This window comes from Balaenoptera musculus, chromosome 2 (assembly GCF_009873245.2).
Source record: "Balaenoptera musculus isolate JJ_BM4_2016_0621 chromosome 2, mBalMus1.pri.v3, whole genome shotgun sequence".
NCBI classification, from domain to species: Eukaryota; Metazoa; Chordata; class Mammalia; order Artiodactyla; family Balaenopteridae; genus Balaenoptera; species Balaenoptera musculus.
The window spans coordinates 6,527,469-6,549,283 of NC_045786.1; the positions used below are offsets into that span (position 1 = coordinate 6,527,469).

The window sequence follows — 21,815 nt, forward strand, 5'->3', positions numbered from 1 at the left end:
GGAGGGCGGGACAGTTAGATCTGATCTACTAGGTAATGGCAGGAAAACGAGTATGCCCATGTGTGTTTGTGTGTGTGTTTGTGTACAGGCACACATTTGTATACAGTATACATATATGATATAAATAATAAATCTCAGTTATATAGAATGTTTATTTAATCAGAATAACATATTTCTGTCCACAATGGATGAATGAATAAAGAAGATAGATATAGATATCTTATATATATGTGTATATATATACATGCACACACAATGGACTATTACTCAGCCATTAAAAAGGAGGAACCCCTGCCATTGGCATGAATGGACCTTGAGGGTATTATGCTAAGTGAAATAAGTCAGACAGAGGAAGATAAATACTGTATGATCTCACTCATGTATGGAATCTAAAAAAAAAAAACAAAAACCAGCTCATAGAAAAAGAGATCAGACTTGTGGTTACCAGAGCTGGGGGATGGGGAGAAGGGGAAATGGGAGAAGGGAGTCAAAAGGTAAAAACTTCCAGCTATTAGATAAATAAGTACTAGAGATGTAATATACACCATGATGACTATAGTTAACATATATAAAATAATGCATACATACACATAAACACACACACACACATATATATGTATAGTATATATGAAAGTTGTTAAGAGACTCAATCCTAGGAGTTCTCATCATCAGGAACATATTTTTTCTTTTTTTGTGTGTGTGTCTATGTGAGATGATAGGTATTAACTAAACTTACTCTGGTGACCATTTCACAATATACGTAAGTCAAATCATTATGCTGTGCACTTTAAACTTACACTGTGCTGTATGTCAATTATATCTCAGTGTAACTGGGGGAAAAAAGAGTAACACGTTTTTTGAACGTTATATGAAACAATGAATTAGTGTGATATTTCCTTAAATACTTGAAAATTCCCAGTAAGATGATCAAGAGTATGAAGGTTACAGAGGTATTCCTTCATGGCTTTTAATTGTGGTTTTGGAATATTAGGAGGCATACATTTGGAAGTTTAATTTTCCAGGACATAAAAATTGACCCAGATTCTTTTCTTGGATTTGTTTCTTTTAGACAAGGAGTTCTCTGGCTACCGATATTTTATTTTAAATTTTACATAGGAGTATTCCTTGTTCTCAGATACATAATTTCAATTTGAATGAAATATTTACAGCATACACTGATGAAGGAAAAGATTATAAATAAACATATAAAGATTTCCTTTCCCCTTTTCCTGATTAAAAATGTCTGGACAGCTCCTGCGACAGCTTTAAAAAAATCCCTAGGGTGAAGCACTTGAAGTAATGACTGAAGATTACAGGGAAACTTACTGTTTTCCAGGACAAGGCTGAGGACTTTATAGTTTTTCAGAAACCACCCCATCTGCCAAAATGTTTGCTGCACCTGTGTCAGTCTCAGCTCTTCTCTCTCACCCATGGTGATCTACCCTCACTTCTTGTAATTCCTCCCATTCTACTCAGTGAAAAGATTAGAAAAATCTGCTTGTAGCCCATATGTGCACCATATTCTACATTCCCTCACTCACTCCTGCTCAGAAATGAATATTCCCGTGAAAAAGGAGCCGAATGTTAGTAGGTTTGCCACCCACCGGGATTCATACTCTGATTGCCCAGAGACTAAAGCTACCAATTAAGAGAGATGGCTTCAAAGCCCAGAAATGTCAGACAAGCCAAATCAGTTTTACTGCTACCAACCATCTAAATTTATCAGGTTGACCTACAGATGTCTTGATTTTATCTCTAGGTTTTCTTTTTTCAGATCATAGACGTAATAACGTTCACTGTAAAAACTCAAACAACACAGAAATATATACAATTAAAGTACAAAAAGCCACTAAAGCATGTACACTCCCTGCCTTCGAGAGAACCATCACAAACAGTTCAGTGTCTATACACTTACACACCCACACACAGAACATTTTGAATTTAAAGGATCATACTGAACAATATCCTAGGCAAGCTTCTGAATGAATAGATGGGAGTTTGGTCATTCATTCAGCAAACTCTTACAGAGCACTCACTATGTGTCAGGCATTGTTCTAGAAGTGGGGAACACAGCAGTGAAGCAGAGAACGTCTCTGTCCATGGGATTCATGTATATTTGGAAGGGAATGGACGGTCAGTAAACAGGCAAACTAAGAAATAAGATCATCTCAATTAATGGTAAGTGCTATGAAGGAAAGTCTAAAGGGTAACGGGAGAGAATGACTTAGGGTAGGGTGAACTAGCTGCTCAGGGAAGGGGGTCTCAGAGGAAGTGGCATTTGAGCTAAACCCTGAGTGACAGGAAGGAGGGAGCCATGCAGAAAACTGTGGGAAGAGTATATGCAATGAGGAGACACAAAAGGCTGGGCGTGTTCAAGAAGGGCGGTGTAGGGACTTCCCTGGCGGTCTAGCGGTTAAGACTTTGCCTTCCAATGCAGGGGGTGTGGGTTCAATCCCTGGTTGGGGAGCGAAGATCCCACATGCCTCATGGCCGAAAAACCAAAACATAAAACAGAAGCAGTATTGTAACAAATTCAATAAAGACTTAAAAAAGAAAGAAAGGTGGTTGTCTGAAGCTTAATGAGCTGGGAAAGTAAGAGGAGGTGGTGGGGGCCAGGTCATGCTGGGCCCTTCCAGTCGCATCAGGAGGTACCAGTGCAGAGGTGGAATGACAACTCTCCAAGGAACAAAAAAAAAGATGGATTGTTCACTAAGTGGTGTTGAGACACTGGCCTTTCATATTGAAAATAAGCAAGATGCCCATGCCATGTCCAATATAAAAACATTCCAGATGGATGACAATACTCGTAAAGTTAAAAGACTAGCAAAAATCGGAAGGTGATATTGACAACGTATATGTGGGAAAAAGAATCAGTACTCAGAATATATGCTGAATTCTTCTAATCAAAAAGACTAATAACCAAACAAGGAAATGAACAAAGGATATGAGCTAGCAATTCACAGAAGAAAAAAGTGTATGGTCCGTAAGCATAAAAAGATGATTAACTCTACTAATTATCAGGGAAATGCACATGAAAGCAGAACAAAATGAAGGACCATTTCATAGTCGTCCAGGTTCGCAGTAAATTTAACAGCTCTACGATGACAAGAGCTGATAGTCTCTCTCTCGTGCCCTGCGAGTGTGCATGGAAATTGGGGCTACTTTGGAGGTGGATTGGCAGAACTGATAAAACAGATATAATAATTCTCTATGACCCAGCAATGTCATTTCTAGTCTGGTGCCGGAGAGAAACACTTCTCCATCTGCAGATGAAGATGAATATAAGGATACTCAGGGCACATGTTTGTTGTAGTAGAAAAACTGAGAAACCTAAATGTTCATGTGTAAATGGAATGGATAAATAAAATGCAGATGGCTATCTAATGAGATACAATACTTACAGGAGTTTCAAAGAGTGAGTTGGATCTATTATCTATCTATCTATCTACCTATCTATCTATCTAATTATCAAAGCATAGGTTATTTCCCAAAAACATAAAATTGAATGTTAAACACAGTTACACGCTGTTCCATACAGATAGTATAATACCACTTTTATTCAGTTAAAAAGAGCACACAGGGACTTCCCTGGTGGTCCAGTGGTTAAGAATCTGCCTGCCAATGCAGGGGACACAGGTTCGAGCCCTGGTCCAGGAAGATCCCACATGCTGCGGAGCAACTAAGGCCACGTGCCACAACTACTGAGCCCGTGCGCCTAGAGCCCGTGCTCCGCAACAAGAGAAGCCACCGCAATGAGAAGCCCGCGCACCGCAATGAAGAGTAGCCCCCGCTCGCTGCAACTAGAGAAAGCCCGCGCACAGCAACGAAGACCCAATGCAGCCAAAAATTAAATAAATAAAAAATAAAAATAAATTAATTATAAAAAAATTAAAAAAAAAAAGAACACACAAAGAATACTCAATAGTAAATCGTTGGCAAAACTACAGCAAAACCTGACCCACCACCTGTTTGTGCATGCCTATAAGCTGAGAGTAGTTTTTACATTTTGTAATGATTGGAAATTTTTTTTAAAGAATAATATTTAAATGATGCATGAAAATTATATGAAATTCAAATTTCATTGTCCCTAAGTAAAGTTTTATTGGAACATAGCCAAGAGCATTTTTAAAAACATATTGTCTATGGCTGCTCTTGCTACAAGGGCAGAGATGAGTAGTTTCGACAGACCATAGAGAATGCAAAGCCTGAAATATTTATTATCAGTCCTTTATAGAAAGTATCTGCAGACCTCTGTTCTATATTATTCATGGACATTATTTTTTAAATGGCTGGGAGTATACACATCACATTCATGATGGTGACTACCTCTGGATGAAGAGGGGATGGAACTGGAGATAGATGTCAAAGGGTAATGTGATGTTTGCAAATGTGAAAAAACTTAACAATTGTCAGTTCTGCCTGGTGGGAATACAAGTGTTTGTTATATGAAGTCCTCGTGCCTTTCTATACTTTTTTTTAAAGCCTCAGAAAAGGTAAAACAGAAAAGTATATTTTGTAGACAATATTCTATATCAATGCATCTAAATCTGGCATATGTATTTTTTTAACTTTTATTTTATATCAGAGTATAGTTGATCTACAATGTTGTGTTAGTTTCAAGTGTACAGCACAGTGATTCAGTTCTACATGTACACGTATCTATTCTTTTTCAAATTCTTTTCCCATTTAGTTTATTACAGAATATCGAGCAGAGTTCCCTGTGCTATACAGTAGGTCCTTGTTGATTATTTCTTTCAAAGACAGCAGTGTATACATGTCAACTCCAAACTCCCAATATATGTTTTAATAGTTGAATAGTACTCTATTTTATAGATAATAGGAATTTCTTCTCGAATCCCTTATTTATGAACATTTAAGATGTTTCAGTTTTGCTATCACAACCAGGACAGCAAATATCTTCACATTGCATCTTAAAGCATTTGTGTAATTATTTCTATTGAACAAGATCCTAGGAGTTGAATTCCTTGTTCAAAAAAATGTACATTTAAAAATTTGATATATGTTGCAAATCGCCCTTCCAAAATGCTGCATTGAGTTATTATCTTGAAAACAGAGATTATTAATATTTTTTGCCAAACTGCTAAGTGACAAGTATTAAGTCATTATGGTTTTAATTTGAGGTTCAGGATCTCTGCATGAATTTATGAGATATTTGATTTCTTCTTCCCTGCAATGCCTGTTTAGACCCTTAGAACTTTTTCTATTGAATTTTAGTCTTTTTCTCTTATTGATTTGGGAACTCTTTTACATATTAAATATATTGATTCTTCTCTTGAAAAAAACTCACCTGGATTATATTTATTAACTTTGTTAATAGTCTTCTGGCACTTGGAAAGCTTTACATCACATGCAGTCACTATAAAACTTTTTCCTAGCTTTTGGCATAGTTTGGGATATGCCAAGGAGAGAATTGCTTTAGTAACTAATGGTCTCCACCATCTCCCAGAACCACTGGCCCTTCCAAGAATTCTCTGGGGTTGACAATGCACAGTGCCTTGCTTCTGTTCCAGAAGACATGTGGTCCTATCCTAAATGCATTGGTCCATATCACGGGAGTTTGGTCAGGAAACAGAAACCACTTTGAGTATTATAATTAGGACTGAGAGGTTTATATGATTATTGGAAAGACTGGGTATGTGAAAGTTAGGAAGGTCACTGCCTGCAGATCAAGAAATCTGGAAGTTCAGGACTTGATCTCAGTGGTCTGAAGCACCAAAAAGGCATGACTGTCAAAGGATACTTGAGAGCTGCAGGAAGAACATCACACCTGCAGCTACTGATGCCCCCATGCGTGCTTATAGTTGCTGCCAGAAAATAATGGCTTCTCCATCTTCTCCTCTTTCCAGATCTCTCCATGAGCCTCTCATTCAACCAGAATCCTACTTGTAAGAGGGTCTGGAAAATGTAGGTTCCAGCTTCTCAGCCCTTTGCCATACCAAGGAGAGCTTAGAAGGACAGAAATTGTGCTGAGTTTTTACAGGAGGTTGTTTTCAGGAAAGATCAGATCAAATCGAATCAAAAACATTCCCTGTTCATCGAGCACCAGTGTGCACAGTACTAAGCCCTGTGTTGGGTTGTTTGGCATGAAAGAATCTTGTTCAGAAAAGAAAGGTGAGAAATTAGGGAAAGGTCACTTTCACAATCAACCCAAATATATGTTACTCATTTGAATTTTATGACATTATAATATTAGATTTACATCAGTGAATTTATAAAAATAATAAAATAGAATTTTTAAAAGGTTACTTGGGAATTCCCTGGTGGTCCAGTGGTTAGGACGCTGTGCTTCCACTGCAGGGTCATGGGTTCGATCCCTGATCGGGGAACGAAGACCCCGCAAGCCACGTGGCACGTCCAAAAAAAAAAAGATGACTTGTCCACCTCAAAGGTCAAGGTAAGGAGGATACACCTAGATCACAACTCATTTCAGTAAAGAGAGACCTGGGACAGTGGGATTATTCTCTTTTGTAATCCTTGGATTAGGGATGGAATTAGTGACGTCCATTCATTTGTATTCTTGGTCTCGAAGAAATTTGTTGCTGGAAAATAACCCACAATTTACACTTTTAATCAAGTTATTACACAGTTCAACCTTATAATAGCAGAAAAGATGCCTTAGGCACCACAAAGGTAGAGTCATATCATTTTCTCTAGCAGAAGGCCAATTTGGAACATTGACTTGTGTGTCTGTGAGGTCCCTTCTAATTCTTGTACTTAGGTTGAGTTTCCAGGTTTCTAATTAAGAGATATTTTTAAAGGGTTGTATTGCTGCAAGATTCTGTAGTATATTCTCAGCTTATAAAGTACTTCCACATTACCTATGTGATCTTTATGACTTTGATCACCTGTGAAAGAGGAAAGGGGGAGGTATTTTCAACCTAATTTTAGAGAAGAAATTAAAACTGCAGAAGATTAAATGAATTGCCCAAGATCACCCAGTGCAGGGTGACAAGATCCTTTCTCTCTGAGGTCTACGATCTTCTTGCCTAGATGCAAATAGGAATGTTTATATTTTCATTTTTATGCTCTAATCTGTAAGATGCTCCAGTTCTTTGCCAGTTGTGTGCATTTTGGGTGAGGATTTCCAGAACTTGTTTTTTCTTTTTTAAAAGTCCAGAAACATCAAAAGCATAAGATTTTAAAGAAGGAAATTTGTAATTTCCTACTAACATGTCAAAGCATAAATTTTAGGTTAAGACCTAAGTATATATAATTTGTTCTTTCTTGAAAAGTCTGTAATCATATGTAAACTCAACTGAATATTAATTGTGTGTATATTTTGGCCTCCCTTAATAGAAGTTAAAAGTTCATTTGTAATGCATTTATTATAGAGTCAAGGAGGAAAAACAAAATGCATACCAAAGAGAACACATAGAAATAAGATGCCCTGGTACAAATGTCTTTTGAAATTCATTAGCTGTTACTGATGAAGTTCAGTTAGAACCATGCGGTTAGAACCACATGGGAGATATGTCGATTGGGAATCAGGAGTGAAAGAAAAGATATCTGCTTTTTATTAAGACCTGAAGTGTGTCGTAATTGGGTTGAATTTCCACCCAGATGGTCCCCCTCATGCTGACATCTGCAAAGTGTGGATAAAACTGTGTAAAGGTGTTATTTTCTGTGACTGCGTGGACACATGTTACCCAGTTAAAAACCAGGAACTTGGAGTTCTTCAAGCAGATTCCTGCTAAACCGTGCTGAGAAAGCTGTGCTTCCTGGAGCATGGAGATTCCAAGTAGTTTCACTATCAGAAAAGGTTTGGAATTCCTTAGAGCAGTTATAAATGTTTGGTCTTCCATCTGGTAAATCAATGACAAAAGTGTAGATTCAAGACTGTCAGAGTCTACATCAAGTTTACAGTAGTTATCCCTGAAAATGTAAGTCATTAAAAAAATTGCTTTTTTAAAGTTAAGTTGTGAAATGTCATGTTCAAATATGTATTTTCATTTGATTGGTATTTTTCTAAGTGAAAAGTCTAGCTTAGACTTAGTCAAAAAGGACCCCCCATGTGTATGACATCTTTAAAAATGTTTTTAAATGGGTAAATTTATTATCACATATTTTAGCTGGCTGCCACGTTTTACAAATTATTAACAATCCATGTTCTCCCTGTCAGACAACAGAAAGATCAGAGTAAATGGAACCAAGGAGCCTATAGAGTTTAAATCGAATCAATGGTTTGGAGCAACAGTGAAAGCTCATAAAGGAAAAGTGGTGGTGAGTATCAACCGTGTGCTGGTGGGGCTGCTTTGGAATAATACGTACACTGAAATGTTTCAAAACTCATATCTACAAAAATCCGTTCATGTAAGAACATATCAGATTTTCAAAGATAAGCTATCAGCATTCCAAAAAAAGTTAGTGCTTAAAATTAAAGAATCTATTTCAGTCTTTAAAGCTACAGGAAGTAAAGCTGGTTTTCCAGAAAATTGGTTAGATCTTTTCAAATATTTCAAAAACAAATACGGAAGATAGAAAAATAAAAGCTAAATCCTAAAAAGGTAAATATTTTATTGCTTAAGGTTGATTTAAAGGGCTGATTAAGGTTTGACCAGAGAAACAGGACTTCTACTGTTAGGATACTTTAAAAGTTAATCTACTGTGATGTCATTGATCCTCTTTAGAACTAACGGAAAGTTTTCTTTAAAAACATAACTACCAATTACATGGTTCTCTGAGTACACTGATACTTTTTGAAGTAAAAATGTCTCACTCACAGATAGAGATCTTTTGGCTTTAAAATGCTATGACTTTGTGATTCTCTTCTCTGTAGCTCTGAGTGATAATACATGTCTGGTTTACTGAGAAATAAATAAGTGTATTAAGTTGATCTGGAAACTTTTTTGTTGTTGGGGGATTTTTTTTTTTTACTATTGGCTCTAATTTCCTTACAAAATAAAGCAATAACTTTTGTTTTTGGGATTTGTTTAAAGGTGTTTGAATTATGATTTAATAAAAATAAGTACCTAAAGGAAATGCCTTGCTTTATTTGGTCTGTGGTTAATGCCCCACAGAAATTTTGACATAAAACAAGTAATATATAAAACATAGATAGCCCTCTTTAGTGACAAATCCAGAATTTACAATAGGCTCTCTGTAGAATTGTATTTGTATTAATATAGTTCTCACATTCCAGGATTGGTAAAAACTTTTTAATCCTTTAGTGATTTACAATGTATGTGAATAGCTATTGAAAAGCTAATTCCATCTAATAACTATTTGGGGTTAAAAAATCTTTTGGTACTATATTGATTTTGATTAAGTCTTGAAAACTTATATTATTGTGCATTTATTCAATATTTGTAGAAATCTTCAGAATTACTGAACGTAAAATAACACACCATGTTCATAATAAATATGCTTAATCTGAGGGCATGCTTGCATTTTCAAAATTATGTGGTAGGAAATAGGATAATATAAAGTACCTTTCAAGTTAATTTTTTCCTTGAGCACTGAAACTTAGCAGCATAAAGAATTAAATGCTACACTGTGTGACAATTCTTAGAACTTCAAATTGCTGTGAACAGAAGTATCGATTTTGAATATCCAGGTATCATGTGCGTTTGGGTCAAAGCCTGAATATTATCACATCATCGTGTTTCACATCAGTGTGAAACTGAACAGGTATAAAAAAGATAATTTTTTAGGGCTGATAGCAGGCAAGCACTGGAAAGAATTTTCATGGCATTAAAGTGTTCTATGGTGATGTGGAAGGTGATGCGAGTTGGCTTATACTGAGCCACATAGGTAATGCTTTCCCTTCCAAACTCCTACTTTTCACCATTCCACCTTATGTTAAATGTCTTAACCACATAGGGCCCGAAGTTAAGGGGACTTAGATGAGTTAGAGAGCTTTTCAGTATTGGCCAAGGCCTCACAATACAGAGAGAGACAAAAACCCAAAAAACTTAAGTTATTTTAGTAAAGATAACTTATATTCTCAAGTAAGAAGGGTGCTACTTAGTAAAGTTATCTAAAAGTCGTTACACATTGGACTGATTACCAAGGACATGTTTGCAGTCATGAAAAGACTTTAAAATCAGGATCTGCCTTCTCTTTTTCTGGCATTGTTTTAAATGTGATGTCATCAAATTAGGAGAGAGGCTAGTGGTTCCATATTCTAGAAGTCTCTAATTCTGCATCCTTAGAAATGAGTGCTTGAATATTCAGGTAAAACACATTTACGTAGGATTCGAGCTAGCAAAACAGAAGTCAGAAAGGTGCCTGTGTTTTCTACCTGTTTATTTTTATTGCCTCTCTCGTTCCTAGCACAATTAATTATTTAATTTACTTCAAGAGGATTTCATATATCCTCTTTTATATTTGATAATCCAAGAATCATGTTTTTTTTACCATTGTTTAAATTAATTTTTGTTTTGTCATGAATAAAAACCATCAAATGAAAAATAAACCCACTGTGATAAGGGGGTACCAGTCCAAATGTAAGTTATTGTTTTTAAAAAATCGTCAGGTACACCCTCAGTGATAAACCAGAGGAATCCACAAAACAGAGGTTTATAAACTTGTCTGCATCTTTTGATTTGAAAGTAGTTTTTCTTTAAGCAACAATTAAACCAAGAAAGGAACTAGTGCTCTTTTTAAGACATCACGCTGATTCATTCGCTGTTTAAATGTTCATCTGCTTTTATGTAGGTCCAATTAAAAAAAAAAAGAAAATATGAGTTCTTTGCCTTTAGTAAATATTTACTTTTGCTAGGCTACTTTGATTTGATTTAAAATCCTGTGGGGGAAAAATCTCATTCCTTTGTATATGCTTAATTTGTTCCAATTCTGTGGTGCCTTAATGTTGAAATATCGGCTTTGGAAGTTTAATTAACTCTGACTACCGAGGTACTCATTAGCATATTGGCGGCCAATTAAGTCACTTAATAATTTAGCATTGTTTGTTACAAATTTAGGTCCATTCATCAACAAGTCAAATCAAGCACTGTATGAGGAATCTACATCAAAAAAAAATGTATTGTCTTTGATGTTTCCCAGGCCTGTGCTCCATTATATCACTGGAGAACTCTTAAACCGACACCAGAAAAGGACCCAGTTGGCACTTGCTACGTAGCGATTCAGAATTTCAGTGCGTACGCTGAGTACTCGCCTTGTCGGAACAGTAAGTTGTTTTTATTCTTGGAACTGAAATTTAGCTCAAGAGCTTTTCTGCTATAGACAGTGCAGGTAACCCCAAAACACCACCGGTAAGGAGAAAGCAATGGCGGTAAAGATGATGAACGGTCTTACAGGATGCTTTACTGTGACGTGAGGACCAAGACACGGAATTCTGCGGATCCTCTTCCGTGTTTTAGAAATTTTCTGTTTTTAGATATTCTGCAGTCAGATTGATTGGTTCCTTATTTTAGGCCTTAAACTCTCCGTCTCTACTCAAAATTCACACTGCATTTGCAAAATGCTAACTGTCCGCTTGTTAATTGTAGGAATGGTGTTAATTAGCATGATTGGACCCAAGGGCACAGTGGATATGAGTTCTCCGCCTAGCCTGTGTTCTCAGTGCCTGTTGCTTTCTTTGGCTGCTATGTACTCAGGTTGTCTGTATGATATACTTTTCTTCTTAAGGTGTTTAATCCCGTTTTTCAAAAAGATTCTGTACCTTTGGAGTCCACGTCTCATCTGGTAGTTCTAGAAAACTTCTGATGAAGTATCCTTTGAAGCAAGCCTGTGAGTGCCATCTTTGGGACACGGCTGTTCAGTCACTGATCTACCCGAGCCCTTTTGTGAATTCCTCCAGTTTGCTGTGTGTCATGTAGATCATTAGAATTTGTCAGCAAGAAACCAAGAGATTTGCATTCTCATTCTTGATAATTCACAAGACCACGTTAGGGAAAGAAATGGCATTGGAAAGAACATTCTAGTGACTGATTTCAGGATACTGATTTTTAAAAACTCAACCCAAATTAGATTCCCAAAACTATAAGTAAAATTTTCCCATTCCATGTGAATATTTTTAAATTTCTAGATTAATTTAGGCCAGATAACGAGCAACCATCAGAAATCAAACAATGAAGGTAGAGAATGGATGGGTGATGTTAGAGGGTTCGTAAAGAGGCCTCTGAGCTTTAGAGACCTAAAGGGCTGGGAGTGAAACAGCTAACTCTGAGGATTTGGGTGAGGATTTTGGCAAGGAGAAGATTATGACTTCCTGTTTTAAAATACTGAAATAAATCAGCCACCCCCTCACATCTTAACGAATGTCAGCTGAATGAATAATCATCAACTCAGAATTTTATTTTAAATGGCTTTTTTTTTCTGTTCAGTCTAAATTTTTCATTTATTTTATTTTGTTTATTTATTTTTGGCTGCATTGGGTCTTTGTTGCTGCGCGTGGGCTTTCTCTAGTTGCGGCGAGAGGGGGCTACTCTTCGTTGCGGTGTGCGGGCTTCTCATTGCGGTGGCTTCTCTTGTTGCGGAGCACGGGCTCTAGGCGCGTGGGCTTCAGTAGTTGCCGGATGTGGGCCCTAGAGCACACAGGCTTCAGTAGCTGCGGTGCATGGGCTTCAGTAGTTGTGGCTCGCGGGCTCTAGAGCACAGGCTCAGTAGTTGTGGCGCACGGGCTTAGTTGCTCTGCGGCATGTGGGATCTTCCCAGACCAGGGCTCAAACCCCTGTTCCCTGCGCTGGCAGGTGGATTCTTAACCACTGCGCCACCAGGGAAGCCTCACCCTTAAATGGCTTTAAAAGAGGTGTTCCTGGACTTTTCCTGGTGGTGCAGTGGTTAAGAATCCACCTGCCAGCGCAGGGAACAGGGGTTTGAGCCCTGGTTTGGGAAGATCCCACATGCCGCGGAGCAACTAAGCCCGTGCGCCACAACTACTGAGCCTGTGCTCTAGAGCCCGCGAGCCACAACTACTGAGCCCGCATGCTGCAACTACTGAAGCCCACAGGCCTAGAGCCTGTGCTCTGCAACAGGAGAAGCCACCGCAATGAGAAGCCCACGCACCGCAACGAAGAGTAGCCCCCGCTCACCACAACAAGAAAAAGCACCTGCGCAGCAACAAAGACCCAACGCAACCAATAAATAAATAAATAAATAAATAAACTTATAAAAATAAATAAATAAAAGAGGTGTTCCTTATAGATAATAAGACTCAGTTATGCATTCATTCAACACGTGTTTTTTGAACACACTGAGCACTAATTATTCTATGTTTAGGGAATAAAGCACAGGACAAGAGAAAGCAAAACCCTGTCTTCAAGAAACATATTCTAGGGCGGGAGAGAGACAACATATGCGTAAATATATAAGTTAAGATCCAGCAATTCCACTTCTGGGTATTTATCTAAAAGAACTTAAATCACTATCTTGAAAAGATATCTGTACCCCCATGTTCATTGCAGCACAATTTACAATAACCAAGTCATGGAAAGAACCAAAGCATCCATCAATGGATGAGTGGATAAAGGAAATATGGAATAGATAGAGATATGGATATGGATATATACACAATGGAATATTATTCAGCCATAAAAAAGAATGAAGTCTTGCCATTTATGACAACATGGATGGATCTTGAGGGTATTATGCTAAATGGAGCAAGTCAGATAAAGAAAAATACTCTGTATGATCTCATTTATATGCAAAATCTTTAAAAAAACCCCACACAAACTCACAGAAAAAGAGTACAGATTGGTGGTTGCCAATGGTGGGGCATGTGGGTGTGGGTTAAACGGGTGAAGGTGGTCAAAATGTACAAGCTTCCAGTTATAAGATAAATCCTGGGGATGTAATGTACAGAATGGTGACTGTAGTTAGTAATACGATATTGTATATTTGAACGTTGCTGTGAGAGTAGATCTTAAGAGCTTTAAAAAGATTGTAACGGGGCTTCCCTGGTGGCGCAGTGGTTAAGAATCCGCCTGCCAATGCAGGAGACGTGGGTTCGATCCCTGGTCCGGGAAGATCCCATATGCTGTGGAGCAACTAAGTCCGCATGCCACAACTACTGAGCCTGCGCTCTAGAGCCCGTGAGCCACAACTAGTGAAGCCCGTGCGCCTAGAGCCCATGCTCTGCAACAAGAGAAGCCACCGCAATGAGAAGCCCACGCACCGCAACAAAGAGTAGCCTCCGCTCGCCGCAACTAGAGAAAGCCCGCACGCAGCAACGAAGACCCAACGCAGCCAAAAGAAAAAGATTGTAACGATGTGTGGTGACAGATGTTAACTACATTTATTGTAGTAATTATTTCACAGTATATACATAAATCAAATTGTGTTGTACACCTTGAACTAATATAATATGTCAATTACATCTCAAGAACAAAATTTTTTTAAATAATAAATAAGTTTCTAACATAATGTCAGGTAGTGAAAAGTACTACAAAGAAAAATACAGCAAGGCAAAAGCGTGGGGAGCGACATGCCTGGGGGGGGAAAGGAGCTGTCTCAGACAGGACGATGGGAAGGGCTTCTCTTAGCAGTTACTGGAGCAGGAAAGCAGGAGCTTGCCAAGCATGGCGGCAGCCATTAAGAGGGATATTTTGTGTCGCGTTCCACTCAAGGTGTCATGCCGCTGGGCTCTGTAAGAGGTCCTTATTATTATGCTACAGATAAAGGTCAGGGAATTCCCTGGCGGTCCAGTGGTTAGGGCTCTACGCTTCCACTGCAGGGGGCACAGGTTCGATCCCTGGTTCGGGGAACTAAGATCCTGCAAGCCGTGTATCATGGCAAAAAAAAAAAAAAAAAAGTCATCTAGAGCAATAAATAAATCCTGAATTTATTCATAAAATTTATGGTAGAACTGAGATTCAAAACTGAACTTGTTTCATCAATTTTTACACCTATCCATGTCATATTTCTCACGATTTGCTAGAGGTACCTCCCCACAGCAGTAAACTATTGTAGCTGAAATGAGGAGCCCGTCCTTCACATGCCTCTTACCTTGATGACATATCCTCTTCCAGCTAACATCAAGGATGATTGTTTAGAAAACATGTCACTGCTTCTTGTTCTGCCTTTTTATCTGACTGCCCATGTGATGGGAGAGCTCAGACTAAAATACAGCATAAGCCATCTAGACTTGTGGATAAGAGTTGCAGGGCGAGTTTGAACCATTATCTAAAAATTTAACGTATAGGATGCTCTCATTTTGAGTTACACGGGTATATTATGTTGCCAATTTATTTAGCGTTTACTTTCCTAAATAAAAGAATAGCTTGACACAGGTAAAGGTGAAGTTTATGTCGAGTTGCAGAATAGCCAAAGAAATGGCCAGGAATTCTGTTCAGTCTAGTACACAACTCCAGTGTCACATCCTCCTGGTCTGTCTCTTACTGGAAGTACTTCCTTCTCAAATGCACCCAAGGAGCCGGCTTCCTGTGTTCCCAAAGGAGTTCACGGTTCATAAACACAAAGCCACCTTGTTCATGAGCGTATGGTCAGTATCACAGAACAGGGATATTACTTTCAAAAGAGAATTTCAAGAAGCCTCTCATGTTCATGTCACACCGCAAAGCCCCTTCACTGACACTTTGAGCAATTTGGGTGGTAGTCTGCTCATTCATATTAATGACATGCCTGTAGCTCTTACGGTCATTCATAATTTAGGTGGCAATGGTTTACACACACCTTTCCATTCTCCTTGGGAAGCCAACACATGATAGCGTGATTCCCTGGATTCCTGAGTTTACTCTATAGGGCATAATTGTAAAGTTCACAGATCCTCTGAAGTTCTAGGAAGAAAGATTCCTTCAGCTCTCATAAACTATAATCGTAAGAGAAAAACTTACTTTGCAAAGGAAATAACCTCCCATTTCTATTATAATCACCACTTCAACATTTGAAGTTGGTTGCTTTCTCGATGAATTTTATGAAAAATGACTGTTTTCTCTTAATTTTTTCAGTTTCCTGTTTTGCAGCAAAATGATTTCAAAGAATGGTCCTGTTTCTTCCTTTCTGAATAATTTACAATATTGAAAAAGTCAGAGTTGATTTTCAAAAACGATTTATAAAAAAGATTTATGCATTAAAAATACATTTCTTAAATACAGTCAACACATCTGTGTTCACATAATCATGTATCTTGTGTTCATATATATTTCTGGGTGCATACAACTATTTACAGGCATGAACTTCTAGAAGAATGGTACCTGGACATTTGAGACTTTAAGGAACTTTGTAGCATTCATAATTATAAACCACAACATATAGTTATAAAATAAAATATATTGTAAGGTACTGTGCACTAAACATTTGTTAAGAGGGTATATCTCATGTTAAGTGTTTTCACCACAAAAAAACAAACAAAAAAGCAAATTTGATTGAGGGTGGGGAACACAAGAAATCTTTTGGAGGTGATAATATGTTCATTCCCATGATCGTGGTGGTGGTATCATTGTATCAGGCACATGTCTAAACTCATCAAAACGTACACAGTAAGATGTGCATTTTTTTGGTGTATTAAGTATACCTCAGTAAAGCTGTAAAAAATACTTAGCTTAAAAAAAACACACACAAAGCATCAACTGACATTTGAATTAAAAACAGATCATCAAAAAAATACAGTATATGAAGTAAAAAAGTATTTTAAAATATAAAGGGAACATCTGGAAAGAATGACTGATGACAGTACTAAAATTAGCTAAGTACTAACCAAAGAAAAGAAAAAACAGAAGGCATTCTGGGCAAAGCTGGAAAGGCCTGATCCATTTCAAAAAGCTTCTGGAACAGGCACATGTCCAGCCTATACATTTTTCCTGGGATGATGTGCATTTCCTTTCCTGCCCTCTTATTTTAGTTTCCATTCAGGAATATCCTTGATAAGAAAGGAGTAATTATCTGCATGTTTGCATCTAACTGTATAATGACTGAGATTCCCTCTACTGAACTATATTTTGGTTTTAATTGAAGCACTTTAGAAGTGATACTCTTTTAAAGTACAAGTGACAAGTAGTACATTCCTCATCCTAATGTCCCAGGATCCTAATATCCTGGGAATCCACAGGTTGACCTGCCTATGGTTTAAAAAACTGTATTATAAAAAAGCCCTATTGGACATTCAGCTAGTGAATTACATTGCAGAGAGTATAAAATAAGCCATTGCTAGAGAATTTTCTCTTTTGTAAACACCAGAGGCCCTGTGAGATGCAATGTGATCAGAAATGCAATGTCCAAATTTACGTAATGATAATAGAAGAATTTGAAGTTAATTTCCTGTGAGAGATCAGGAAATCGAAACTCTTATCCGTGACCCCAGCAGAAAGTGTCCACCCAGGTGACTAAATTTAGCTCTCTCTTTCTCAAGGCATTGCTTTACTCAGAACATGTGGGCACCACAGAAACACATTATTGGCACTTGGGGAACCTGGAACATAGTTGGGAGATGGAGGTTTTATTTCTTCAAATAAACATGAGTTATAAAACCCAGTATCATAACTCCAAGGAACGTTATTCCTATTGCTCTTACTGTAGAATCACAGTGCCATTTGGGACAAGAAAACAGATTGCAATGTATTTAAGAAATTACTTGGAATAAATTTTAAAAATAAATATAGAACACACATTGATCATTTTAAATTTAGAAGTCTACAGATAAAACAACAGTGTATCCTGAACTGGTGATTAAAATATATCTTGGGGACAATGACGTTATAACATTTGTACCTTTTGATCATTCCAGGCAACGCGGATCCTGAAGGTCAGGGTTACTGCCAAGCAGGATTCAGTCTGGACTTTTATAAGGTAAATTCTTTTGATCTTATAGCTTCTAAAATTTATTTTATCTGTTTGATTTTTTTTTACCCCCTACCTCTCATTCCCACTTCCACCCCCCAATAACCACCATCAACAAAAGAACCTTTAGGTATATACCTGGCCTGTTTTGGCAACTTCTTTAAATTTTTTTGTTTGCTCTTTATTTTTAATAAAGTAATCTATACATATGGCAATTTATTAAATAGTAAAGAAATCATGAAGAACCTAGGGGCAAGACGGGAATAAAGATGCATACCTACTAGAGAATGGACTTGAGGATACGGGGAGGGGGAAGGGTAAGCTGGGACGAAGTGAGAGAGTGGCATGGACATATATACACTACCAAATGTAAAATAGATAGCTAGTGGGAAACAGCCGCATAGCACAGGGAGATCAGCTTGGTGCTCTGCGATGACCTAGAGGGGTGGGATAGGGAGGGTGGGAGGGAGGGAGATGCAAGAGGGGAGAGATATGGGGACATATGTATATGTATAACTGATTCACTTTGTTATAAAGCAGAAACTAACATACCATTGTAAAGCAATTATACTCCAATAAAGATGTTAAAAAAATAAAATAAAATAAAAAATAAAAAAATAAAAAATAAAAACACATGGAATAATGGTTAAAACAGTGAAACCTGCTTGCTACACAGAGAAGAGAGTTGTTTAAGGAACTGGATTTGAAAGACATTCTGTAATGCATTTAGAGAATTGTTTAAAAACCTATGTAGGAAAATGTTTAAAAGATTGCTATGTACAAGCTACTTTGACAAGAGTGTTATGCCGGTAATGGATGATATAAACATTCTTTAATGCATTTAGAGAAGTGTTTAATGCCCTTTGATAATCTCCTCTGCTTGCTTCCTTTGCTTGTTATGTATTAAAAATGGTTATATGAGAAAAAAAAAAAAAGAAATACACAGGCTGAAAAGCAACAGTCTTGCTTCATTTTTAAATGAAAATCTCAAAAACTCAGTAAAGAAATATGCTTCTAAAATGATCACAAGAATCTATGTTTTTATCTCTTAGGTGTAATTGACTGATAAGATTTCACATTAGTGTTAATGTTAATTTCACGTATCCTTTCACAAATTAAAAACAGATATTTAATAAGAATGTGGGCGGCAAAGCTTCCATGGTTTTGCAAATACTGTAAATTTCATCAGTGTCTGAAATTTTACTCTTTTTCTCCCACCCATCCCCCCCACTAAAAGTTGAGGATGCAGGATAAGGAAGGTGGGGCTGTAAGTAGAAAGGAAAGTTTTTATTTTCTAGTCTGGAGTTGTCACTCCCTCTCCTGGGAAGGGGTGGGTTTGCAGATGTATAGAAAAAAAAAACAGGCATTACTGTGGCCTTGAAATAAACAGAAACCAAATTTTCTTTTTATTGCTAAGGCTCAAAAGACCATGTCTACTAAATTGCACAGCATGAAAGATGTAGATATTTTGCTTACCTGAGGCAGTGCCAAAAAACTGAATTTATATATTCTCAGGGGAGAGAATTTTACTTAACCTAATTGAATCTAATTCAAATTATTTGATATGATAACACACTAAATAATTGAAAGCAATAAAAGGAAAGAAAATGACCTGCATGACTCAGATGTAAGGGCCTCTTTTAAAAACTACTTTTTATGTATAATTGTTAGAGCAATGCTTATGAACAATGATTTCTCACCCTTAAAAAAAAGAAACTGTTTTTCTTTTCCAATTGTTGATGCCGTTTCTGTTTTGTAGAATGGAGACCTTATAGTTGGAGGCCCTGGCAGTTTTTATTGGCAAGGTAGGTCCTGCTGGCAGAGAAGAAATGCCCATGGGTTGTTTCCAACAGGGAGATGAAACAGAAGTAACATCAAGTGTTGACTTTTTATTATGTTAATTTTCTCTCCATATTGGTAGTTTCTCCAATGAAGGAAGCATCATTTCAGTTTGTACTCTGTGATATAAATGATATTTTAAAATACTGTTGCAACTTAATTCCTTCATTCATCAAATGCTTATTGAGACCATGCCAGGCTTTGTGCTAGATGCTGAGGGTACAATAACGAGTCACCCGCAGAGGTTAGCATCTGGGGAAAGATGCAGGCATTAATGGAATACTCACACGAGTACTTAAGAAACTCCAGGCATGATACTCACTGGGAAGGTATGTCAAGACGGGGCCATGAGAGCACAGGAGGCTTCTCCAGGGTGGCCCCATGCAGGTATGTTTTGTCCTCTGAACACTGGCTGAAGAGATGAAATACGACCTGTGCTCTGTTTAGGGAGCCCTGAACCCAGGTGCAGGATGGCGTCTGCCCAGGGGGGATGACTTCCTCTAATTCTTAAAAAGGTGTTACATAAGCCGGCATCAACCTTAAGGTCAACGAATTTGGAAGCAGCAACCCTGAACTGAGGCTCTGAACCCCAAGTAGGAGGTAACCAGGCGAAGAGAGGAAGGGTTGTGTGAAAATGTTCTGGGGCATAAAGGAGCCCGGTGAGCTGAGAATGGAGGGAGATCAGGGGACTAGAGTTAAGAGCTGCTGAGTGGGATGGAGGGGTCCCACCCTCCCTGCAGGGCTTGCAGCCCCAGGTAAGCAGTTTTGTCTTTATCTCCAAAACAATGAGAAATCCCAGGTGGATGGTTGGAGTTTAAATGGATTACCTGAGGTAGAATAAGAATGTGTTGTTTGTTCTGAGAATAATGGGAAACCACTGGAGAATTTGAAGCATGGGATGCTATGATCGGATGTGTGTTACGCAAAGATCACGCTGGCTGCAACGTGGAAAATGGATCAGGAGTTGGCCAAAGTGCAGTATCAGCAAACGAGTTATAAGGTTATCAGCTAGTTATAAGTCTATGAGGTAAACCAGCTGTAAGGTTCAGATGAAGATGTTTGCTTCTTAGAGTGGTCATAGTACACTGAGACTGAGAAAGGGGCGGAATTTGAGAGATACTTCGGAGGCAGAATAAACAGGTTGGATGATGGTTTGGATGTATGTGGGTGAATAGGGAGGATGCCAAGGATATGTTTCTGACTTTTGTAACTGAATGGTTTTAGGTGGGTCCCAGTCCCTGAAATGGAGAAAGCTGGAAGAGAACGGGTTTGGAGTGGATTGGGGAAGGAAGATGATGAGTTTACTTTTGGTTGAGTATGAACATGTTTGAGATGTCCAAGACTCTTCACATAAGTATTTAGATGTATGGGCTTAAACTCAGAGAAGATATCTAGGCTAAAATAAAAACTAGCATAGTGGTGATAACCAAAGCCGTGGATGTGAATGGGATGCCTAAAGAGAGATTACAGAGAATATAGACTTAATTTTGGCTGTAAAGTTTAGAATAAGGATAGAGTAGAATACGAGAGAGATGAATAGTTGAGTGAAGTTTTTTGGGTTTTGTTTTTTTTAATGGAGGAGACCTGTTCATGTTTAAAAGGCCAATGGGAAAGATACAGGCGAGATGGATTTATGATAAAATTTTATATGAAATTACTGTTAAGCTTAATTCATACATATACAACTATGAACATCAAATAATTAACCTTTCAGTCTTTAAACATTATTTTGCAAACTGGAAAACAATATATCTTATGCAGAGGATGGGTATAAAATAAAAATGATGTGTTTCAAAAGATTTTGTTCTAATGCACTTGATTAATTTCACATAATTCTTTCCTTACGCTGAAAAAAAATGTCTGATATAGATGATATGCTGACAATTAGCCATGTCAAGGGGATAGAGAGCATTTGTCTGAGATAGATAATTTAAAATTTTACTCAGTCAGTCCTAAGATTATAATATTTATAGAAGCAACTAAAGGAAATAAGCAAAGGCAATGTGTCTGTGGGAGCAGGGAAGGGGATATTTAGCTTTAACCCAGAGAAAACTGGCAAATTCTACAGACGTTGTTCAGAAACTCATGTGTAAATACGATTGTCTTAATATAAGAACAGTCATTTCAGGCAAGGTCACTTGGAGATATTTACAGCCTGATTTAACAGTTTTATTCTTTTGGAACTTCGGACAGAAAGACTGTGGGAATGTGTGAATTCCCAAGGAACAGTTTGGCCTTAAAATTAATATTAAATTTTC

General features: G+C 37.7%; 1 protein-coding gene across 1 annotated transcript in view; it reads left to right on the plus strand.

Moving 5' to 3' along the window:
• The window catches only part of ITGA8 (integrin subunit alpha 8), a 182,768-nt gene that overhangs the window by 17,174 nt on the left and 143,779 nt on the right, over positions 1 to 21,815 (plus strand). Inside the window, exons 3-6 of the mRNA XM_036844499.1 lie at positions 8,141 to 8,241; positions 11,026 to 11,149; positions 17,666 to 17,727; positions 19,478 to 19,523. Coding sequence (XP_036700394.1) covers positions 8,141 to 8,241; positions 11,026 to 11,149; positions 17,666 to 17,727; positions 19,478 to 19,523 — 333 coding nt within the window. The remainder of the gene's footprint in view (positions 1 to 8,140; positions 8,242 to 11,025; positions 11,150 to 17,665; positions 17,728 to 19,477; positions 19,524 to 21,815) is intronic.